Below are 21,396 nucleotides of genomic sequence, written 5' to 3' on the forward strand. Positions count from 1 at the left end.
GTCTCGCCTTTTCTTGTTTGGCTTTTCCATTTCATTTAAAATGTAATTAATCATGCAACCAACTCGTGAGAATTTTCTGTTTGTTGTCTGTCTGATTCTGAAGCATATCAGAATGACATTTTTATACCCTGCACAAAAATATACATATATATATGTAGTAAACTATCCCAATCAAACTCAAAAGATATTTTAGATCTTTTAGTTGCTAACATTTTTAATTAAAAACCCCGTTTGGATATATATCATATATCTTTCGAAGCAACAAACGATCAAAAGATCAATCATTTTTGTTTAACAAATTATATTCACCAAACTTACCTATTATGCGTATCATTATAAATCTAGATTGAGGATCATTGAGAACGTACAATCAGGTATCATGTATCCATATTCCAAAGAAACAATCAGCAGAAGGATGAGGGTTTGTATGAAAAATACTTTCGTTTTACAATTATTGCCACTATTCTGCTCCTAAGATTTTGACAATGCAACATTGAGATTGAAGGACTATATTATAAATCTCCACAGCAACAATCGATGGAAAGATAAGTTCTGGTATGGAAACCTTTAAGTTAAGTTAAGTTACCCAATATACTCATCAATATCGAACTACTATATCATAATGTTATTGTTTTTCATATTTATAATCAAATTTTGCCTTTAGCAGTTGCAGATCTACTATCTCTAAGGGTATCTAATCTTCGATGTGCCTAAGATAGCTGCACTTTCTTGTTTTTTTTTTGTTGTTTTTTATTGTTTTTTGTGATATTTTTGATTTTTGGTGTTCGCTATTCGACGAGAGACTGGCATTTGTGTGTCAGTCTTTGCGACTTTCACATGTTCTTTTGGCCTTTTTATTTGTTTTTTTTTTCATTTTTTTTTTGCTGCTTATCGCGATCGATGAGTGACCGCAATTTAATGTTGGTATTTGTGCCAAAAAATGTTTTATGTGGGTGCAACAAGAAAACAACGCAACACAACACAGAGCACCACATCGCACCACGTCGCACCACATCGCATCACAGCGGCACACAGTAGCCAGACACATTTTACATTGTGCCCACAGATCTTCTACATACACTCAGAAAAAAAATACAAATATGTTCTAAATTTTAGGAAAATGATTTCTAAAATGTTGAAAAGATGTCGACACCAATTTTTATAACAAAATCTTTGTTCAAAACTCAGAAACAAGCAATGCAATTTATTGACTTGACTTTTATATTAGAGTTTAATTCCAAATTAAGTTAAATGAATTTATTAACTATATAAAATCTTTGATTATATGTAAATCTTAAAATACCAATGTTCACTGATAATATACATAGCTAATATACGAGTTATTCTATGCTATACACATAGAAAACAACAGCCTGGAAACTAGAAACTACGAAATTTTGAAATGAAAACCTTAGTTTTTAAAAAATCTCAAGCAGAAATGTTTGAAATTTACTTCCTGAATTATAAAATGACTAACCATTGCCACTAAAATTTAAGGCGATTTATTTTCTGAGTGTACAAATACACATATAAATATATATACATACATACATATGTATAGACATACGTGCATAAATAATGTCTGACAAGCACATAAAAACATCAATGAGATCGTCAAGTTGTTGAATTTGTAGGTCTTTGCATAGCAACAATAACAACAACAAAAACAACTACAACAAGAACGACAACAAAAATACAACGACAACATTGGAAAAGTGTTTTTCTATGCAAATGGCCAGCAATTAAAATGTTGTTCAATTGTTGTCATTGTCACAATTTTGTCAACGTCTCCTCATTGGCAACCTGCTCAATTTGCCATTTGCATTTGGCTCTGTAAGTGGCTTACTTGTCTATCTATCCACACAAACTGATAGACATATTTACACTGAAAAAAATGTTATCTTGATATTTAAAATAGAAATGTAGAATTTATGAAAAGGTGTTATAAAAATGAGGCTTTTAATTTATACTTTTCTATAATATATTTTTTTCCTAATAGAAAACATTTCCTTATATATAATAAAAGAGAAGACTTTCAATTCTCATTATGATTATTCCTTAAAATATTTTTTCACTAAGTTTAATTATTAAATTATGACGCCAAACAAAAAGTTATATTCTTCTTATATCTAGAAATTATAACCAAAAAGCAGACAAATTTTCTAGTTTTCTGTGTCATTTTCATTTTAGCGTGTTTTTTTTCTGAGTGTTGCTGTGGTATTTCCGCATGCCTTAAATATGTCATGCAATTTGTTTTTATATCATTAGTTTTCTAGTTTTTAGAAATTTATTTCTTGTTAATAAAAAACATTTCTATAGACTAAAAAAGCCTCTCTAATTATGACAAATTTGTTTTCCTATATTTAAAAATTTATTAGCTCAAATTTGGTGTAGTTTTTTAGCGCAATTTAAAATTTTGCGCAATCTTCTTCAATTCAGTTTATTTTTTTTTAAGTGTACCGCTAATGTATTTCTTGTGGTATTTCTACATGCCTTAACGATATCAAGTTATTTATTTTCATAGCATTGGTATCCAAAGTATGTTGGGTTTTTTCTTTTTTCTTTATTCTATTCGTACACCTTTATCTTTAAGGCTTTGCGTAATTCCCGTTATCGAACACTTGAATAAAGTTTATTCAAGTGCGAGACAAAAATCGGCTACTTTTTTTAAGAAAGTCAGTTGGATAACATTAAATGGATTATGGAAAAATGCCAAAATATTCAAAGTTTTTAAATAAAACAAGAACTATGCAGACAAAATGTGCACTTGAATAAATATTTTTTATATTAAGTTTATTTTTCTTCTTCTGTAGAATATTATATATATATATATATATATATATATATATATATATATATATATATATATATATATATATATATATATATATATGCGAATTTTCGGTTTTTCTCCAACGATTTAATATAAATATTTTTTTTTTTTATATTCAACTTCTTTACAGAGTAGAATTGTCTTAAATCAAGTAAACATTCTTAATATTTGGTAATGATTCTTAACTCGTTGGAAGAATATTAAATATGTTTGGACTTTCTGCGTTTACCAACTTTTTAAATGTTAACTATTATTTTAAAATGTTTAACTTCTTTACAGAGCATAATTAATATAATCTTAATATTGAGACGTGCTTTAAAAATGTGTTAATAAATATTAATTTTTAAGGATGTTCAACATCTTAAATCCAGCGTATATTTTAAACATTAAGTTGTGTATTCTTTTTTGAATTAAGCGTATATTATTGATATTAAGTCATGCTCTTCTTTTTATTAGCTAAAGTAGTTAATATGTAATTTGTCTTTTCAGAATTTTTCAAACTATTTATATAATAACTATTTAGATAAATCATATTAATGAATTCCACTTTCTGTCTCTCAGTATATAAAGTTCAACGCAAGTTTCTATTATGGAGGCTAATTAACACCTGAATAAAGTTTGCTTAGTTGTTGTCATACGCCAAAATTTGAAATGCGTTAAATAAAGACCAACGATTTTCGGCTAAATGAAGTTAGTTCTTAATTGCAAAGTCTCAAAATGAGATGTGCCAAAATTCTGGTCTTGTTGGCCGCCATTTTGTATTCGCAACTGGAAGATGTTGCTGCCGTTACTTGTGATGTGGCCCCATCGGATCCTAACTGTATCAACTGCCTGCTCAATCCCACACACGTCGAATGCATTGCAACAACAACACCAGCAACAATAACAACAACAACAGCCAAAAGTTCTGCACATGAAACAACAACGGAAAAGGTTTCAACACGTCGTCGAGCTCAAAAAACAATTACCAAATTTCTACAACGTCTTAAAAAACGTCTGCAAGAATATATAAATAAATTTAATTCGTTCTAAAAAATTAAAATCAAGTCAAAAATTTAATTATAGTTTCTTTTTGTATATAATTTGTAATATGTCTATTCTTGATTCATATTTTGAGTTTCAGCAATTACTTAATTATATTTCCTTATAATTAAGAATGATAATGATCATTTCATTTCAATTTTTATTTTTTAATTTCAGCAATTACTTTATTACATTTCTTTATAATTGAGTACTTATCTAATCAACTTTCACAACACTAACAAAGTGCAACTCTATAAATATAGAGAGTGAGTGCGAACGAGAGAGAAGCATGGCTCATTGGGGAAAAAAGTGTTGAGCAAGCGCCAAATTCCAGCAGCCCAAAAAAAAAACAAGAGGAATACAAAAATACAAAACAAATAACAACATTGTTCACAGTGTGCTGGCGAGCGTGTGCGTTGAAAAGATAGAGAGGGAAAGAGATCGCGAATGGAATATTAATTAAAGTTTGCGCTTAGTTTGATTTCCAAGACAACAAGTGTTTTTGCGTTGTAAAAACAAGCGAACGACGCTCGAGAAACAAATAATAAAAAGTAAATACAAAAATTCCAAATACGAAATTAAACGCATTCCAGCCGAGAAGAGCACACTGGACTCTCACTGGAAGGCATGCAAAACGCGTAGCGAAATCCGAGAAAAGATCAGCAACAAGATTAAAAGCGCCGAAGGAGTAAATATGCAAGTGCGTGTGTGTGTGTGCGTGTGTGTGGGAGCAGTAAAAACAGTTGCGGTCAAAATATTAGTAGCGCTACTTCATGCAATGCAAATACTCTATACTTTCATAGCTCATTTAATTTTTTAAATTCTGAGCATCAATTTAAATTCTATAGCATAAATATATCATAATTCTTTCAATTTCTTGGACTATTTTAATCTTCGATATTCTAACAAAGTTTGGGCGAAAACATTCAAAATATTTTTAACTGATCGAGTTTTTTTTAAGAGTTTTTGATTAAAATACAATAATACTATACTATTCTCAAGAAAACCTTTACATCGAGTGTTCAAACTATCGGCCGCCGTCCCAAAGATTTTAAAGAAGTATCTAGAAGTCGAAGAACATAATCCATACTAACAAACCCAACAATACAACAAGTTTAAGCTCAAAAAAATAATTCAAGTGATTATGGAAAAAAATGTTCATAACTTTTTAACTATATTTGAACAATTTCAAAATATTCACAATTATTTGGACAGGCTGATTTGTGATAAATTTAAAGACTTTAATTTTTTCGTTCATAATTTTATAGCTATCCTCTCTTAAGAAGTCTTTACTACTATTGTATTACTATTATCATTGACCGACTTTCAATCTTAGTGAAGTATATGCTCGTATGCATTTATTTGTTATATATTTATTTTCATAATATTTTAACTATATTTAAAGTATTTTTTAAACGTACACCACAACACTATTACTATTTTGACCACAGCTGTATGTGTGTGTGTGTGAGGGAAGCATTACATAAATGACTGCACACACACACAAACACACACTGAGAAGAGCGCCCTCTTTTGCATTTCAGACACGCTTCTTGCATTTTTCGCCTTGATCGCTGATCGACAGTTTGACATTTTATGTCGTCGCCAACTGTCAAAGGATGGCGGTTATTTTTTTCTTATATTTATTTTTATTTCTATACATATTTTTATTGTTGTTGTTGTTGTGCATATTTGTTTATATAATTTTAGTACTTACTGTTGAAACGCTAGTTGCCAATGTCAACGATAGATGGCGCAGCAGCTGTTAACATACATGTGTATGTGTGTTTGTGTTGGAAAGACGTGTAAAAAAAAATTGGTATCACGAAGCGATTATTCGAAATTTTTCAAAAAAGAAAACAAAACAAAAAAAATATTGAGAAACGCGCTCATCACTTGCGGGCCGCCAAACAGTTCCACGGCAAAACGAAAATTAAATAGTCGCTCGGCTGACGATGCCCCAAAGCCCCCAACACAAAACACAAACACAAAAAGCAACAGCAACAAAAAAATAATAAAAAAAAATAAAAGCAGAGCAAAGGCAACAACAGAAAGTTTGGCGCGCTTTGTATTTTCGTTGTTTGTTTCTCTTCTTCTTCGCTTGAAGAGCGAAAGAGAAGCACACAGCGCGAAAGAGAATCGTGCTGTTGTTATTGTTGTGGAGTAGAAATCGGAAATTGAGCGTATTGCCAGACGCACTTAAAACGTTGCTGGAATAGTTGGAAAATCATGATTTACTGCCAGGTATTATTAAATGTAATAAAATAAAAAATTACATAATTGTTTTCTTTTGCCTGTAAGTAGTTTTTTGTATTATCTTCTACATATATTACCTGCTCCAGGACTTCCATGGCAATGGAAAGAGATCGGATTGGAAGCGTGTAAGGAAGACAAAAACTTATTAAAAAAAAAAAAAACAATTTTCAGCAAAAAATTTCCTCTTTGGCTTGTAATAATATAATTATAATAATAACAAAAATAATAATAATGATGATAATCATAATATTCATTAAAATAATATCAATAACACTGATAATAACAAAAAAAAAGCTTAACGGTCAAGTTTGAAGTTTGCATTGCGTTGATCAACACTGTAATTTGTACACAATTCCTTTGCAGCACTGCTTTGAGTTTTGAAGATGTCACAGTTACTTTACTTTTAATATGCCTTCATAAATATGTGATTTTGTGTAAGGCAACGATAAAATACCTGTAAACGACTGTAGAATTCAATTTATTGTTGCTTTTTATTATTAGATTTATTTCAATCTTTTGTTTTATAAAACTAAAATTAAAGTCATTTTCACTAGCCACATTAAAAAGTTAGTTTATTTTATATTAAATGTATTCCAGTGACAGGCTTTTTGCACGCTGTTATTTAACAGTCGAGAGAAATTATGAGCGCTGTGTGTGTGTGTGTGAGTGTTAACATATCTCACACGACACACAACATTGACGCACTGAAGGCGCAGCAACAGCTGTGACAAGGAAAAGAAAAGGAAAAAAGAGAGAAAAAAGCGAATGATTTTTGCTACGGAATTTCTTTGACAACGTATGGAAAACAATTTGCTGCAATAAAAAATAAAAACCAAAAGACGGCCGGTTTGCGTTTAAAATAATGACAACTGTGTAAAGTTGAAAGTAGCAAGAAGGTAATTATTTAATGGCCGGTGCGAGTGCTATGTGCTGTTAAATTAAAAACAAATTAAATTATATATGAAATGAGAATTTTTGGGCGTGATGTAATCGTGAGTGCCACGCCAGCGCCATCTATTGCCTAAACGTGCCACCCATTGCATATAAATTTATATTTGGAAAATAAATCTTTAACAGCCGGCTTGCGATTTGTTTATTATTTTGAACTTGAGGTTATGTGCAACAACAGTCTGGAAAATAAATAAAACAGAGACTTATTGTTTTAGGGTAATAATATTTTGGTCATTTTAACATTTGACAAGTGCAAACGTTGTGCGCGCGACACGTGCGCGAGAGAAAGACGGATAATGTGTGTGCTAGCTGGAAGCGTGCCCAGCGTTGCCAGGTCAATTGAAAGTGCAAAGTGATTGTAAAATAAAATTAATTAAAAGTGAACTGTTTGATAGAAAGAGTAGCCAAATGCGTTGTTAATAATTTTTTGTAATTACATTTTGTACTTATACGCTGAGAAATTAGTTTTTGATTGAGAAATGTAAATATCTGTTGTTGTTGATTATTGTGTCGACTGTCTGGCAACGCTGCGCTTCGCTCTCGTCTCTTTCGCTCTATCTCTTCCTCTCCCGCTGACAATTTTAAGCACAGAGCACATGTGCCTTCCAAGCCAATTGTTGCACTGCGCTAATTATTATTATTATTATTAGTAATTCCAATAATTGCAATAACAACACTTCCAGGTTAGTGTTGAGTTATGAACAATCCGAACTATGGCGGCATCCAGTGGATACAGCAGGAAAGCAGCGCCGTCGTCGACGACAGCGAATCAGAGATGACAGCAGCATATTTGGTCAACGCTGACGCCAATGGAAGCATTTCCAACGATGACGATCTCGATCATATGGCAGCCGAGAATCTCATCTTTATGGCACGCGACGGCCAACTGAGCGAAATCATCGCCGCCAATGAGGCAAATGGCGGCAGCAGCACAGTGCTAATCACGGAGAGCGATGGAAATACCGGTGTCGAGTACGCCGAGTCCTTTGAAGATGATGCCCAAGTCGTCACCGAGGAGATCATCACGGATGATTGGGTACAGCATCAGGGTGCAGAGAGGTAAGTGAGGGGAAGTAAAAAAAGAAATAAATTTAAATTTAATCAGTCGAGTAGTGACTGATAAAAAGATTAGATTAAAATTTAATAAGTAAAAGAAATAAACTTAAATTTGAACGCTCGAGTAAACTCTCAAATTTTAGAAATTTACTTTCCGAATAATAAAATAGGAAGCCTTGCGCCAAAACTAAGACGATTTACTAAAATTTAGACAACTTTTTAAAAGTGTAGTTGCTGCGAAAAAAATAAATAAATTGAAATATATTGAATAAAAAAAACAGTGTATACAAAAGGAATTTAAATTAAAAAAAAAACGTATAACTTTAATTAGAAACAAAGAAATACATTTAAAGTTAATCAAAAAATATAAACTTAAATTAAAACACTCGAATTATAAATTGCATATTTTATTTTGCAGAGTGGAAATTGCCGCTGAGCAAATCGCTGGCAACGGCAGCTCGCAGGAGCTATTGGACATGCAACAGAATGAGTATATGGCGATGCGTCCCTATCCCTGTGACTTTTGCAGTCGACGGTTTCGGAAGAAGGCCAGCCTCAACAATCATATGCTGGCGCATCAGAATGATCGTCCCCATCTCTGCAAGCTCTGCGGGGCGCGTTTCTCGCGTCGCGCGGAGCTCATCAGTCACTTCAAGGCGCATGCGGAGGCCCAGGTGGCCGCCGATGAAGAGGCAGCTGCGGCAGCCATCAAATTTGAGCCACAACAGCAGCTACAACAACAGCAGCAGCGACAAATTGAGGATAATTTCTATGAGCAGGAATGGCCGCTGTATCAGGATCAGGAACAGGAGCAGCAGCAGGTAGAGGATCAGCTGGAGCAGATCGAGGAGGAGCAGCAGCACCAGCAGCAGTTGGAACAGCATCAGCAGCTCTTGCAACAATTGGTGGCACCACCAACCGCTGCCCGGGGACGCACCAGTCGCTTAAAGCTCAAGGAGGAGAGTTCGCAATATATTGTGATTGGCTCCGATAAACCGGAGGCGGAGACGGAGACGGAGTTGCCTCAATACATGCATTGCGAGGCGAATTGCGATCAATCACTTGCCACCAACAACAACCAACTCCAATCAACATCCAACAATGATGTTGCAACTGCTGCTAATGATGGAGCACAGGGGCAGGGGCAGGGGCAGGCAACGCTGCGCTTTCCCGTGCTCGACGAGAGCAAACCCTTCGTCTGTCAGCAGTGCGGATTGGCCTTTGCCCGCGAGAAGGCGCTCGTCTCCCACATCAAGGTATGCCCTGGGAGGAATCTCAATTAGCAATAGCTATAATCTGCAAAAAAATATAAATTAAAATAGGAAAACATTTTTCTTGTTATTGAAAATAATTTCGAAGTTGAAGATAACATTTTTCTTGTTCTTAGAATTTATTATATTATTAGAATAATAAGTTGAGTTCTCCTTGGTGATTTACTCAAATTCGGTGCCATTTTGTAGCTAAGTGCAGTAATGGGTTAAAGTAGTGTAATGTATCTAGACATTAGATTAGATGAATCTACATCTAAAAATTACATTAATTTATATCTAAGCATAACTTTAATATCATTTAAATCCTTTGCAGAATCATCGCGTGGATTCGCCGTTTGAATGCAATCAGTGCCAGGAGATGTTCTGGGACAACTACAGTCTGCAGGAGCATCAGAAGACGCATCAGTTCGAGGAGAGCAACTCGGAATATGATCCGGCATCGGCGGGCGAGGAGGATACGGCGAGCGAATCGGAGGCGGACCAGCTTTACGGTAATTTCTACTGCGGTGAATGTGGCATCTCCTTTCACCGACAGGATTTGTTGCGGCGCCACAGCAAACAGCAGCACAGTAAGCATCTGCCTGCAACAACAGCTGGTAACAACAACAACAACAACAGTGTGGCAACTGCAACAGCAACGGATGCCGCTGCAGCTCCAAGTGATGCCGATGCTGATGATGCCAAAGATGCGCCACATTGTTGCCACACCTGCGGCAAATCATTTCTCAGCGTACTCAAACTGCTCGCCCATACCGAAATCCACAAACGCTTCCCGCCATTCAAGTGAGTGTCTCTCAATCGATCAGAAACTTTGATATATATATATAGATATATTTGTTATAGTCCATATAAGTCGAATTTGTTTTAAGATCCGAAATGACTCCCAAAAAATGTTGGTAATCAGTCACCAGCTTTCAACGAAGAAAGACAGAGGCGACAACGGAGCTGGGCAGAGACACCAGGACTCCGACAAGCCAAATGTCTTTTGGCTGGCTATCATAATCATAAACGATTTAAGCAAGTAATAACCATGGGAAAGAATGCAGGTTTTGTGAAAGCGAGGTAGAATCCTCAATGCACATCCTTGCAGAGTGTATCGACTTAACTAGGAAAAGATGCAGTATCCTAGGGATGCATGCTATGAGCACCAAAGACATAAGCCCTCAACCCAACAAATGTTCTTGCATTCGTACAGGATCTGGGGTTGATGGAGGAGCTATAGGCTCAGTAGGGGGGACAATAGATAGGTCGCTTTGCAGGCATCCAATAATAATAATAACAAGGTGAAAATTCCTTGGCGAATTTCTAAAATTTGCCACCTAATCTTCGCTATTATTATTTGATTTTTTTATTTTTAACTGCTGACTAATTGTTAACACTTGCAGATGTGTCCTGTGCGGTGTCAGTTTCTACGAGGAGCAGGCCATAAAGCGGCACCTGAATACGCGGCATCCGCATGAGCTGAAGCCCAATTCGTGTGTGTTGTGTGGCAAGGAGTGTCGAGATCGGAAGGCGCTGATCAAACATGCTTGGGATCATTCACGGGAGAAGTGCCACTCGTGTTCCAAGTGTGGCAAGAATTTCCACAACAAGGCGCGCCTGAAACGACACATGGCATCGCATCGCGACAAGTCCGTCGTGTGCGAAGTGTGCCACGAGGAGTTCCCAGATGGACGCACCTTGTCCAATCATCGGCATTCCCACAGCACAACGTCGCCGGGCAAACTGTTCCCCTGCCACGAGTGTGGCAAGACTTTTGGGTCGCGCAGCTCGCAACAGATTCATGTGCGCATCCATACGGGTGAAAGGCCCTACGGTTGTCGCTACTGCTGGAAGGCCTTCGCTGATGGTGGCACTCTCCGCAAACACGAACGCATCCACACGGGCGAGAAGCCCTATGCCTGCTCCGTCTGTCCGCGTGCCTTTAATCAGCGTGTCGTGTTGCGGGAACACATCCGGTCGCATCATTCCGGTCTGGATGCGGCACGTGGCACGTATCACTGCACGGTCTGCTCCGCAGATTTGAGCTCATCGAATGACCTCATCCAGCATCTCATCCAGCACAGTGATACAAACACAGCCAAACAGCGACAGCCAATTGTGAGTAGATCTTTACTTATAGATGGGGTGTATGGAGGTAATACAACCCAGTCCTAGTCATAGAGACGCAGAGGAAAAACTAAGAAATTCTCTGACGAAAAAAAAAGTTTTTAATTTCATTTACGGCTCGTAGAACAACTAATAAATTATGAAATTATTTCTTTTGAGTTAATCAGACAAAATCAGTTCCAATTTGGAGTACACCAAATTGTCCAGCTCTTTCTCTTCAAACTTGTAGTTCGAACTATCCATAACCCATGTCGGATCTTATGCTTAAATTATAATGCAGTAATTGTGCTACTTCTATTTCTTCTATTTATAATTTAGTGTTTTGCAACTTGCCCATCTTTGCTGACAGTGTATTATGACTAACAAAATTTTAATTAATATTCAAGATGTAAACTTAAATCTTTGACTTGAGTCCATCAACTAATTTTGAGGCACAAACCTAAACCGTATTTAAAGTATGCCTCTTTTTTTGTTACAGACCGGTCCACGTAAATATAAACGTCGCCGGAAACTGCAGCCGCATGAGATTGCACACATGCGCGCAGAGCACAAGGCTGGCGGTGGTGAAGGCGAGGAGGAGGATTATGGCAGCGACTTGGACTACTGCGATCTGGATGTAGAGAATGTGGATGAACTGTTGCAGGAGACAGCCGCAGAGCCACCACCACCAGCCACCAAAAAAGCGAAACGCAAACGCAAAGCGCCAAATAAAACCGGCGATGAGCAAAGATTGTGGGATGAGAAATTCATGCAGCAGGCGAGCAATGGGAACAGCGATGAGGCCTACAAGAGTTTCTTTCAAATGGACTCGCTGGTCGTGGTCAATGATCAAACGTTGCAGCCCGTTGATGCTGGTGTTGCCACGACCAAGTTGCAGCAGGCGGAGATTAAGGAGCAAAAACTCAAAACAGGCAGTCGCACCAGCAAAAGAAGGGCAGGCAAATCTGGGGGAGGAGCAGCAGGAGGAACAGCAGGAGTAGTAGAAACTGTTGCTGCTCCACGTCCCCGCATGATACACACAGCCAAGTCGCAGCAGACACCGCCAAGAAAATCCCGCACAAGGAGTTATGTCACACGCACCAGCATAAATGAGCAGCAGCAGCAACAGCATCAGCAGCAGCATCAGCAGCCAGGAGGAGGAGGAGCAAGCCTCATTAAATCGCGCATTGTGGATGACTACGAGATCATCTCACCGGCCACACAGCCACCCAATCAGATCAGCTCCAGTCCGTTGCACATCAAACAGGAGCAGGAACATCAACAGCATCATCAGCAACAGCAGCAGCAACAGCAACACCAACGAGTTCAACTGCTCTTCGATGACAGCCATCTGCTCATCGATGCGGGCCTGTTGCGCGAGAAGACCTATGAGAAATATAATCCGAGCATTGTCCAAGATCTCGAGGAGATATTGCGTAGTCCCCCCAAACATGAGCGAAACGATCGACGGCTGCGCTTCACCAGCGAATCGTCGACGACGCCACAATTTCTGCCCGGCGAGGAGGAGGAACATCATCTCATCAAGATCGAGCCAACGTCACCGGATCTACGCGAAATGGTCGAGAGCCAGCAGCCAGCCACACTGCCCACATCCTCCTCTGCCGCCTGCTCAACGGCGGCACGCACTTCCCGCCATCTGCGACAGCTGACTGCCAATGGTTCCAGTTCCATTTCCACTGCCACTTCCAGTTTCAGTTCCAGTGGCGCCGCCAGCACGCGAGCGGCTGCCAAGCGCAATGCCAGCAAGCAGCGTGCCAAGAAATCCACATCCAATAGCAGCAAAGCCAACTCATCATCGTCTTATCTCAGCTATGGCGTCGACTCCTATAATGTGGGCGTGGCAGCCAGTTCCAATGGCTCCTCGGATGTCACTTCCGGTTTCTTTTCCATTTCCGAGGTCGTCTCGGCAGCGGATGCAGCCGATGCAGCTGCGAAGGCGGCGGCGGCAGCAGCTAGCAAAACGGAGCGAAGAACGCGCTGCTTTGAGTGCGAAATGTGCTCGTCCAATTTTCCAGATCGCTCACAGCTGCTGGAACACATGCACATACACATCTAGATGTGGAGACTGAAAAGTGGAAAATGATTCATTTCTTGGAAATGGAGCGAGAGGAACTCGCTCGCGTGAAATGTGCCCTTCCAGCTGCTGGAATGAATGAATATACACATGTAGAAGTGAACTGGAAAGTGGAAAGGGAGATGTGATTGGAAGTATTTTTTAAATCTGTGCGAGAAATGTGCGCTTCCAATTTTCCAGACTACATACATCTAGTAGAGGCGGGGAAATGGAAAATGGAAAGGGTTATTTGTTATTGAAGTGCTCTTCCAATTTTCCAGATCGCACGTCGAAAAGAAACAGTCGAAAGGGGAAAGCTCCTGGAACTGGAAAGGGTCATTTGTTATTGGAAGTGCTTTTGCATATAGTTAAATCAGTGGAAAGTGAGAGATAGCTATTGGAAATGGAGCGAGATGAACTTACAGCTGCTGGAACATATACATGTAGATATCTAGTGGATCAGTGGAAAGCGGAAAGTGGGAATTTCTGATTGGAAGTACTTTTGCTATAAGTGTGAGTTGTGTGCTTCCAGTTTTCCAGGTATACATCTAGCAATGCAGAGGAAAGTAGAAATTTATTATTGGAACTGGTCACAAAGCACAGTAACAAATACCTTTCCATACTAAAAACTATGCTATAAAAATTATTGATAAAAAAAAACAGTTATAAATACTACTTGTATAAGTTTTGGCTTAAGTTGCTCGCCGTTTGGGGTAAATGTATTTTTTGAAATATTTACCTAACACGAATTTCAATTACAAATTGAAATAGCTGTTGCGGGACAAGTAAAATATCTATATAGTATATACACCTAATACATATGCTAATATAGAAATAACATCGAAAGATCGTTGATTAATGCGTTATTTAAATTGAATATATATATATAGAGAGATGCAGAAATAGAGAGAGGGAGAGAGCGAGAGGGGCAGAGCTTAGCTGTAAGGCTTTTTAAATTTGTACCTCAATTTTGTTTTTCCTTTTGAAGAATTTGATATGCTGAACTAAATAAATTCAAAATGATTTTTCTTTTTCATTAAATGTGAAGAGTTGCAACTTGAAATTCTTTGGCAAATGGGCTTTTCCAATTTTTCAGATTGCGTACAGCTAGAAATGGATTCTTTATTGGAAGTGCTTCGTGACTCCATACTAAAAATAAATGAAAACAGAAGAGAATTTCATATGCGCTAACCCAAATAAACTAAAAATATATATTTTTTATATCATTAAATGCGAAGAGTTGGAAATTTAAATTCTTTGACATCTCAGTTAAATGTGCGCTTTCAAAATTTCCAGCTGCTGGAATATATAGCAGAGCAGTGGAATGTGGAAAGTGGGAACTGCTCTGTCACTTCGTTCTAAAAACAATTCTAAAAATGAATGATAAACAAAATAAACTAAGAGAATTTGATATGCTGAACTAAATAATATCATAATGATTTTTTTATCATTAAATGCGCTGAGTTTGAAATTCCAAATTTTTCAGATTGCGCACAGCTGCTGGAACGCTGCTATCAGAAGGGGAAAGTGGAAAGGTTTTTGCTATTGGAAGTACTTTTTACTCCATACCAAAATTATATTAAAAATAAATTATAAAAATGTGAAATTTTGATTCACACTAAAAATGGATGATACAAAAAATAATTTGATGTGCGCTGAAGTAAATAAATTCATGATTTTTTTTACTTATTATTCCAACACTATAAATAATAATTATCTAACAGCAAACGATCTTGAAATTATCTACTGCAATCGTTATCGTTATCGTTAGTTGTTGCCATCATCTGCCAGTTGTCACTGTTTATTTTGATTTATATCAACAATAGCATTGCTTGTGAGTCATATATAAAAGCTTGCATATGGAAAGTTTATGTAGATATAGATATATATACATATAAATATAGCTACACGCATGCTCTCAGTGAGAACAAAGCTAAATATATACTTGTGCTCAATTCCTTTGTTTTTGTCGCACACAAAGTGATCTCACAATGGGGAGACAGACGATATTACAAGCTTCCAGTTCCAATGCCAATTCCAGTTCCAGTTGATCCCTCAACGTCGAGTGACCCAAGCAAAGTGATATTAAAATTCTTATTTTACGTCTCGCTCGCACTGCGCTAGTGAAATCAGTTTTGTTTATTTGTTATTTTGAGGTAAATTTGATTAGAATATTATTATGGCGGATCAGAACGAAGTTGTTTGCGGCGGCATTTCGCAGCTGACCGGCGACGCTTTCCAGCAGGCCTTGGAACTGTTGGAAACAACACTGGAAACTTTGGCCACTGGTGATGGACCCAGTTTTCGGTGAGTTTTTAATTTGATATTTAATTTAGCACATAAAAATATACACAGTATTCAGTGTGTTGCGTTTTTGTTTTTATTTAATATAGTAATACAAATGGACACAGTTTTCAGTGAGTTTTGTCTTCATTTGATTTTTAAATTTGATATTTAATTTAGTCATAAAAAATAGACACATAATTCAGCTGAGTTTTTAATTTGATAGTTAAAATAGTAATAAAAAATGTACACACTATTCGGTGTTTTGCCTTTGTTTTTAGCTAATATAGTAATAAAAATGAAACAAGTTTTCAGTGAGTTTTTAATTTGATATAGTAATAAAAATAGGCCCAACTGAACTGACAAGAAAATGTTTTGACACCCGCTGATTTAAGCCGATCCCACTAGAAAATAGCCCTTTTTTTGCGTTAAATTTTGTTTTAATAAAAAAAGTAATAAAGCAATATATATATATATATATACATATATATATATATATATATATATATATATATATATATATATATATATATATATATATATATATATATATATATTTTTTTTTTTTTTTTCTTTTTCTGTCCGCAGCGTTGTTAAAGTCCAATCGGCTACTGCACAGGTGGTTGCTGGCCAACTCTATCGCTACAAGGTGCAATTGTCGCAGGGACAAGCAGTCAAGGATAGTTCTGTAAAGATCTGGTCCCGGCCCTGGCTGAAGGAAAATGGCATTAGCATAACAATCCAATGCGAGGGCGATAACAACGTGATTGAAAGAACATTCTAAACAAATATAATCCACTCTCCGCGTGTTGACAGCACATTAGCATTTAATAACTTCATTTTTTGTTCAATTAATAATAAAGCGTTCTACACTCAAGAAAACTATTATTATTCAGAAAGTACATTTCTAAAAATCAGCGCTCTTCTTGTCTTCTATTTTCATGTATTCATTTCTGAATAATAAAACACACTGTTATTGTGAGTCTTTAGAAATTTATTTAATAATATTTAGAAATAATTAAAAAGCAAAAAAACACTTTTTAGTTTTGAGGGTAATTTTTTTCCAAGTGTACTCTCGTCTATAAATAGTCACATCTGTTGGCCAACCAAATCAGTTTAGCAAGAATAATGTACTACGTTCGTTTATTGTATCTTTTGACTCTGATTGCACCAAGTTGTGTGGCATTTACACCACCAGATAGTTACCCCATAATGAAATTAGAGGAGCTGACTGGCGAGGAGCGGGCAACAGCTCTTGAATTTTTGGATGCCACACTTGCTAAATTGGCCAACAGTTCAGCTTTTGCTACCAACTGTAAGTAGAGATTGTTAACTTAATATTTGCTTGTTTTTTTAATAAATATTTTGGTCAATTTAAGACTCGTTAACATCTCAGTGGTAATGGCCCAAATGGTGTCGGCCAAAAAAATGAGTTACCAATTGGAGTTGACTGAAAACAATGTCAGTAAACTGTGCAATGCGAGAATTTGGCATCAGACTTGGCTCAGTTCCGGTGGCATCGATTTTCAATTGCAATGCGAGAATGAAGGAATGAAGGTATATGTAATATATATAGAATATATGTAGAAAGCAGAGAAGGCAGAGAGAAAAACAAAAAGTAAATTTTTTTAAAATATATGAATGATGGAACAGAGAGAAAAAAGAGCTAAGTAGTTAGAGAGACATATAAATTATATATAAAATGTAATATATATATGTAACAATTTGCAACTAACATTTTTTCTTTAAATATTATTATTATATAATAAGTAAATAAACAAATATAATTTCAGACCATGCGTGTTTAAACTACATTAAAGATTGTTATATATATCTATATCTTTATCTATATCTCTTGTAGTATTGTTTATTTATTTTTTGGTTTAATTTAATCTAGCAGCGACTAACAAATTGAGGTATTTTCTATAAAAATGACTTCCTCCGCTTGGCTAAAGCCAATCACAGTCACAAAATGAATAATTTTAGATATTTGGTATCATTCTTATTGCTGCTGCTGGGCTGCATTGCATTCCTCGGAAGACGAGGAAGAGTTGAGCGGGGAAAGACGACGGGAAGCGATACGATTTTTTGATGAACGCTTTGCTCGGGTTTACGAAACAAATGCTGCTATCTCGAAGTAAGTTGCCCTCTCTGGGTTGATATGATTAAAATAATAAAATATGTAGTTTTATTTGACCTAGCATAATTAAAGTGATTGCCGCAAAAGTTGCCTTCGTTTCGGATGTTCTATTTGTTTACAATGGAAAATTAACGGATGTAATTCTAATTCGACAATGCGTTATCAGAATTTGGGAAAGTTTGTACACAAACATACAAATCAGTTGCCACGACTACGACGACGACAATGCTGTCCAAATCAACAACACTTCTTAAACAAACAAAGTCCGAACAAATACAAATACAGATACACACTCACATGCAAATGAACAGTTGTGAAAAAATAAATTAGAAGTTCAAATTTGAAGAATTGTCTTATTATTTTATTTCGTTAATTTTCTGTATTTATTTTTTCCTTCTTTTAATTTTAATTTTAAATAAATTTAATATGTTGGAAACGGTGAACAATATTATGTTTTTATCTTTCTCATATTTTTTTAATGAGTCTTTCTCCACTTCTAAAAACGTATTGAGAACTTTCTGAAACTGGCCTTTCTTCCTTCTTGTGAGAGTGGTGCTATTATTTTTTATTTCGGTTATTTCCTTCTTTTTCATAAAAGTTAATTAATGAATTTGTAATACTAATGTTAATTAAATTTAAATAAATTGAAAATGGTCAATGAAATTGTGCTTATTTTTTTCTTTTTCATTTTTCTTAAGGGAGTCTTCTTGCACTTCTAAAAACGATCCTGAAACTTACAAATTAAAAAAAAAAACACTCCTTTGAAAACATTTCTTGTTAGAGTAATGTTTTTTTGTTTCTTAATCTTCTTTCTTTTTCTTTTTTATTTTAATTTAATTTAAAAAAGTTGCAAACGGTGAATAAATTATGTTTTTATTCTACCTCACTTTTTTTAAGACTCTTCTTTCACCTCTTCAAACTTACAAATTTAAAAAATGAACGGCTCTGAAAATATTTTTGGGTTAGAGTGTTGCTATTATTTGTAGCGCAACTGTAGAAATCAGTTGTCACTGCCCAAATCAACAGCAATGCAGCTACATGTATATATATATAGATAGTAAAGTATATATATATATATACTTTACTATCAGTTTCGTTCTCCGAACAGCTGGCGGGGCTATAAAAGAGCTCGCACATCGCTAGAGAATTTAGTTGTTTGTCAGCGTTTGACTAAACGAGAATTCTACAAAATGAATAAATTCTTCTATTTGACACTGTTCGCTTTGGTGTGCTTGGCGGCAGCTGGAGTTGATCATGTTGTTGGCGGCCATCGGGAGCTGAGCGGCGAGGAATTGCAGCAGGCCATTGCGGAGTTAGACACAACGCTGGCCAAATTGGCAACCGGTGATGGACCCAGCTATAAGTAAGTCCTTACAAATTTTCATTTCCAATTTGCATAATTAGTAAACATAATCATTTTTCTGTAGAGCTAACAAGGTGACGAAGGTGACAACTCAAGTTGTGGCTGGTTCACTTGTAACCTACACCGTTGAGCTCTCCAAAGATGACGCCGTCAAACAGTGCACGGTGTCCCTCTGGACCCAGCCGTGGCTCGAGAAGGACGGCACCAATGTGAAGATTACCTGCGAGGGCGATGATACCAAGGTGGACACCACCTGGTAATCACAATTTATGTACAATTTCTTAATCTTACCCGTTTGCAATAAAATCTCTAAGCTCTAAGTGGGAATACCAGTTTTGCTTTAGATAACAAATGAATATTATTTCTAATGCTCTCTTAATAGTTGTTGTTGACTTAACTAATTTTGTATGCATATCTCAATTTCACAAATATCGTTTTTAGTTTTTTGCCTAATTAGTTGACGTCAGACAGCTGCGCAAAGCTCTTAAGTTCATAGTTAATTTAACTGCTAGATAAATAATTGATTTCAGCTCAAAGCCGGTTATAGGAATCGGAATTGAAATATATATAATAATCAGAAATTAAGTACAATATTTTTTTTAAGCCCCAATCACAGGAACTGTTATTACTTAGACGCCTTTGTTCAAGCTACGAACTTATATACCCATTTAGAGAAAAATATATACAAATACATTAATGAGTGATGGTAAGTTTTTGGTGTATAAAATGACAAAAAAAAACTAGACCAGAAATGTTTCTGGTAATTGTAGTGATAATGAAAACAAGCACGAAAAAAAAATAAAATAAATAAAAAAAAAAATGAAGTCATTAGCTCAAGGTAAACGAATAAAAGAAAAATTGTTATGCTTTACGTAGGAGAATCTACAGCTAGTTTAAATAAATTTTGGAAAGCTTCATTAGAGAGTGGCTATAATATCGTTGAGATTTGTTTAATTTATCAATATAGTTCAGCCATAAAAATGAGTTTTTTAATACATTTTGCAGACATTCGTTTGCCACTAACATGCTAATTTATGTTGGGAATGAGTTATCACTTATTAATATTATTATTAAATACAGTAAAATTGCAGTTAGAAATAATAATTGTAATTTGGTAATCAATAGACAAATTTATATATGTTCCGATTCCATTTCAGGTTTCATAATCTGATTTAAATGTAAATAAATATCAAGAAATCACAAAATATATTAAAAGTTCAAATTAAGTAATTTGCACAGCAGTTGCAGAGTTCAGATAAGTTTGACATAAGTCAGCACTTCTCGAAATTTTATATATTTTTATATATACATGATTTTATTGGAATGAATTAGCTGAGTGTGCTTCCCAGTCATAAACAATCATAACTCAAGCTTTTTCGGTTCCCCAAACAATCTTGTATTTGATTATTGTATATTTCTTAATAGCTAAAAAATGTAAATTTATGTTTATGTTTTTTGTTTATTTTTATAGGTAAGTAGCAATAAATACTTTGGCTATTTTAATACACTGAATTCATTAAGAACGGGTAAAAAGGGTATAACGATTTTTATGTCAAAGAATGTAAATGGTAGATTGAATATAGCCACTTCCGTCTGTCCGTCTGTATGGGCAAGCGGTCTAAGGGCCCTATAAGCGCTAGGGACTTTAAATTTAGAATAATAATTATCGAATACCCCGCGCAGAATTTGCTTTCTTCATTTTACCGATAACTGTCTCAGTTTAGCGAATATCGATTTGCGATAGCAATAAAAGCAATAATTCTAAAGTCGGAGCCTTCCAATTGATATAAAATAAAATATTATATTTTGATCAACAGCAATACTTTCATTCATATCGGATAAAAATACACAACTTATAGTTCAAAACCGTTTCTCATATTGATCTCATTACTCTCACCAGGCGCAGGTATTTTCTATATTCCAAGAAGAAAGAAAGAAATGCGAACAGACGAAAATATTGATATCAAAATGTAAATAAAAATAATGTAAATAAATTTGAAATTCTATGATGAAATTAATAAATGCGGTTAAAAAAAAAACATGTCATGATCAATTGAT

General features: G+C 35.7%; 4 protein-coding genes across 4 annotated transcripts; all 4 read left to right on the forward strand.

Moving 5' to 3' along the window:
- The first annotated feature begins 6,819 nt into the window (after positions 1-6,819).
- LOC6569668 lies at positions 6,820-14,214 on the forward strand. The gene is made up of 6 exons (XM_001995851.3): positions 6,820-7,008; positions 7,747-8,122; positions 8,538-9,375; positions 9,704-10,173; positions 10,776-11,490; positions 11,978-14,214. The coding sequence occupies exons 2-6, from the start codon at positions 7,761-7,763 to the stop codon at positions 13,553-13,555; spliced, it is 3,963 nt and encodes a 1,320-aa protein (XP_001995887.1). The 5' UTR covers positions 6,820-7,008; positions 7,747-7,760; the 3' UTR covers positions 13,556-14,214.
- Positions 14,215-15,550: 1,336 nt separating this feature from the next.
- On the forward strand, positions 15,551-16,712 carry LOC6569667 (cystatin-like protein). The gene is made up of 2 exons (XM_001995850.3): positions 15,551-15,859; positions 16,424-16,712. The coding sequence occupies exons 1-2, from the start codon at positions 15,732-15,734 to the stop codon at positions 16,617-16,619; spliced, it is 324 nt and encodes a 107-aa protein (XP_001995886.1). The 5' UTR covers positions 15,551-15,731; the 3' UTR covers positions 16,620-16,712.
- A 179-nt stretch (positions 16,713-16,891) lies between these two features.
- Positions 16,892-17,433, forward strand: LOC116805997. Its single transcript, XM_032741619.1, has 2 exons — positions 16,892-17,150; positions 17,215-17,433. Exons 1-2 carry the CDS (start codon positions 16,964-16,966, stop codon positions 17,235-17,237), a joined length of 210 nt encoding a protein of 69 aa, XP_032597510.1. The 5' UTR covers positions 16,892-16,963; the 3' UTR covers positions 17,238-17,433.
- A 1,705-nt stretch (positions 17,434-19,138) lies between these two features.
- LOC6569666 (cystatin-like protein) lies at positions 19,139-19,694 on the forward strand. Its single transcript, XM_001995849.3, has 2 exons — positions 19,139-19,338; positions 19,403-19,694. Exons 1-2 carry the CDS (start codon positions 19,166-19,168, stop codon positions 19,596-19,598), a joined length of 369 nt encoding a protein of 122 aa, XP_001995885.1. The 5' UTR covers positions 19,139-19,165; the 3' UTR covers positions 19,599-19,694.
- The last annotated feature ends 1,702 nt before the right edge of the window (positions 19,695-21,396 follow it).

Source organism: Drosophila grimshawi, unplaced genomic scaffold (genome assembly GCF_018153295.1).
Source record: "Drosophila grimshawi isolate 15287-2541.00 unplaced genomic scaffold, ASM1815329v1 contig_311, whole genome shotgun sequence".
Taxonomy (NCBI): Eukaryota; Metazoa; Arthropoda; class Insecta; order Diptera; family Drosophilidae; genus Drosophila; species Drosophila grimshawi.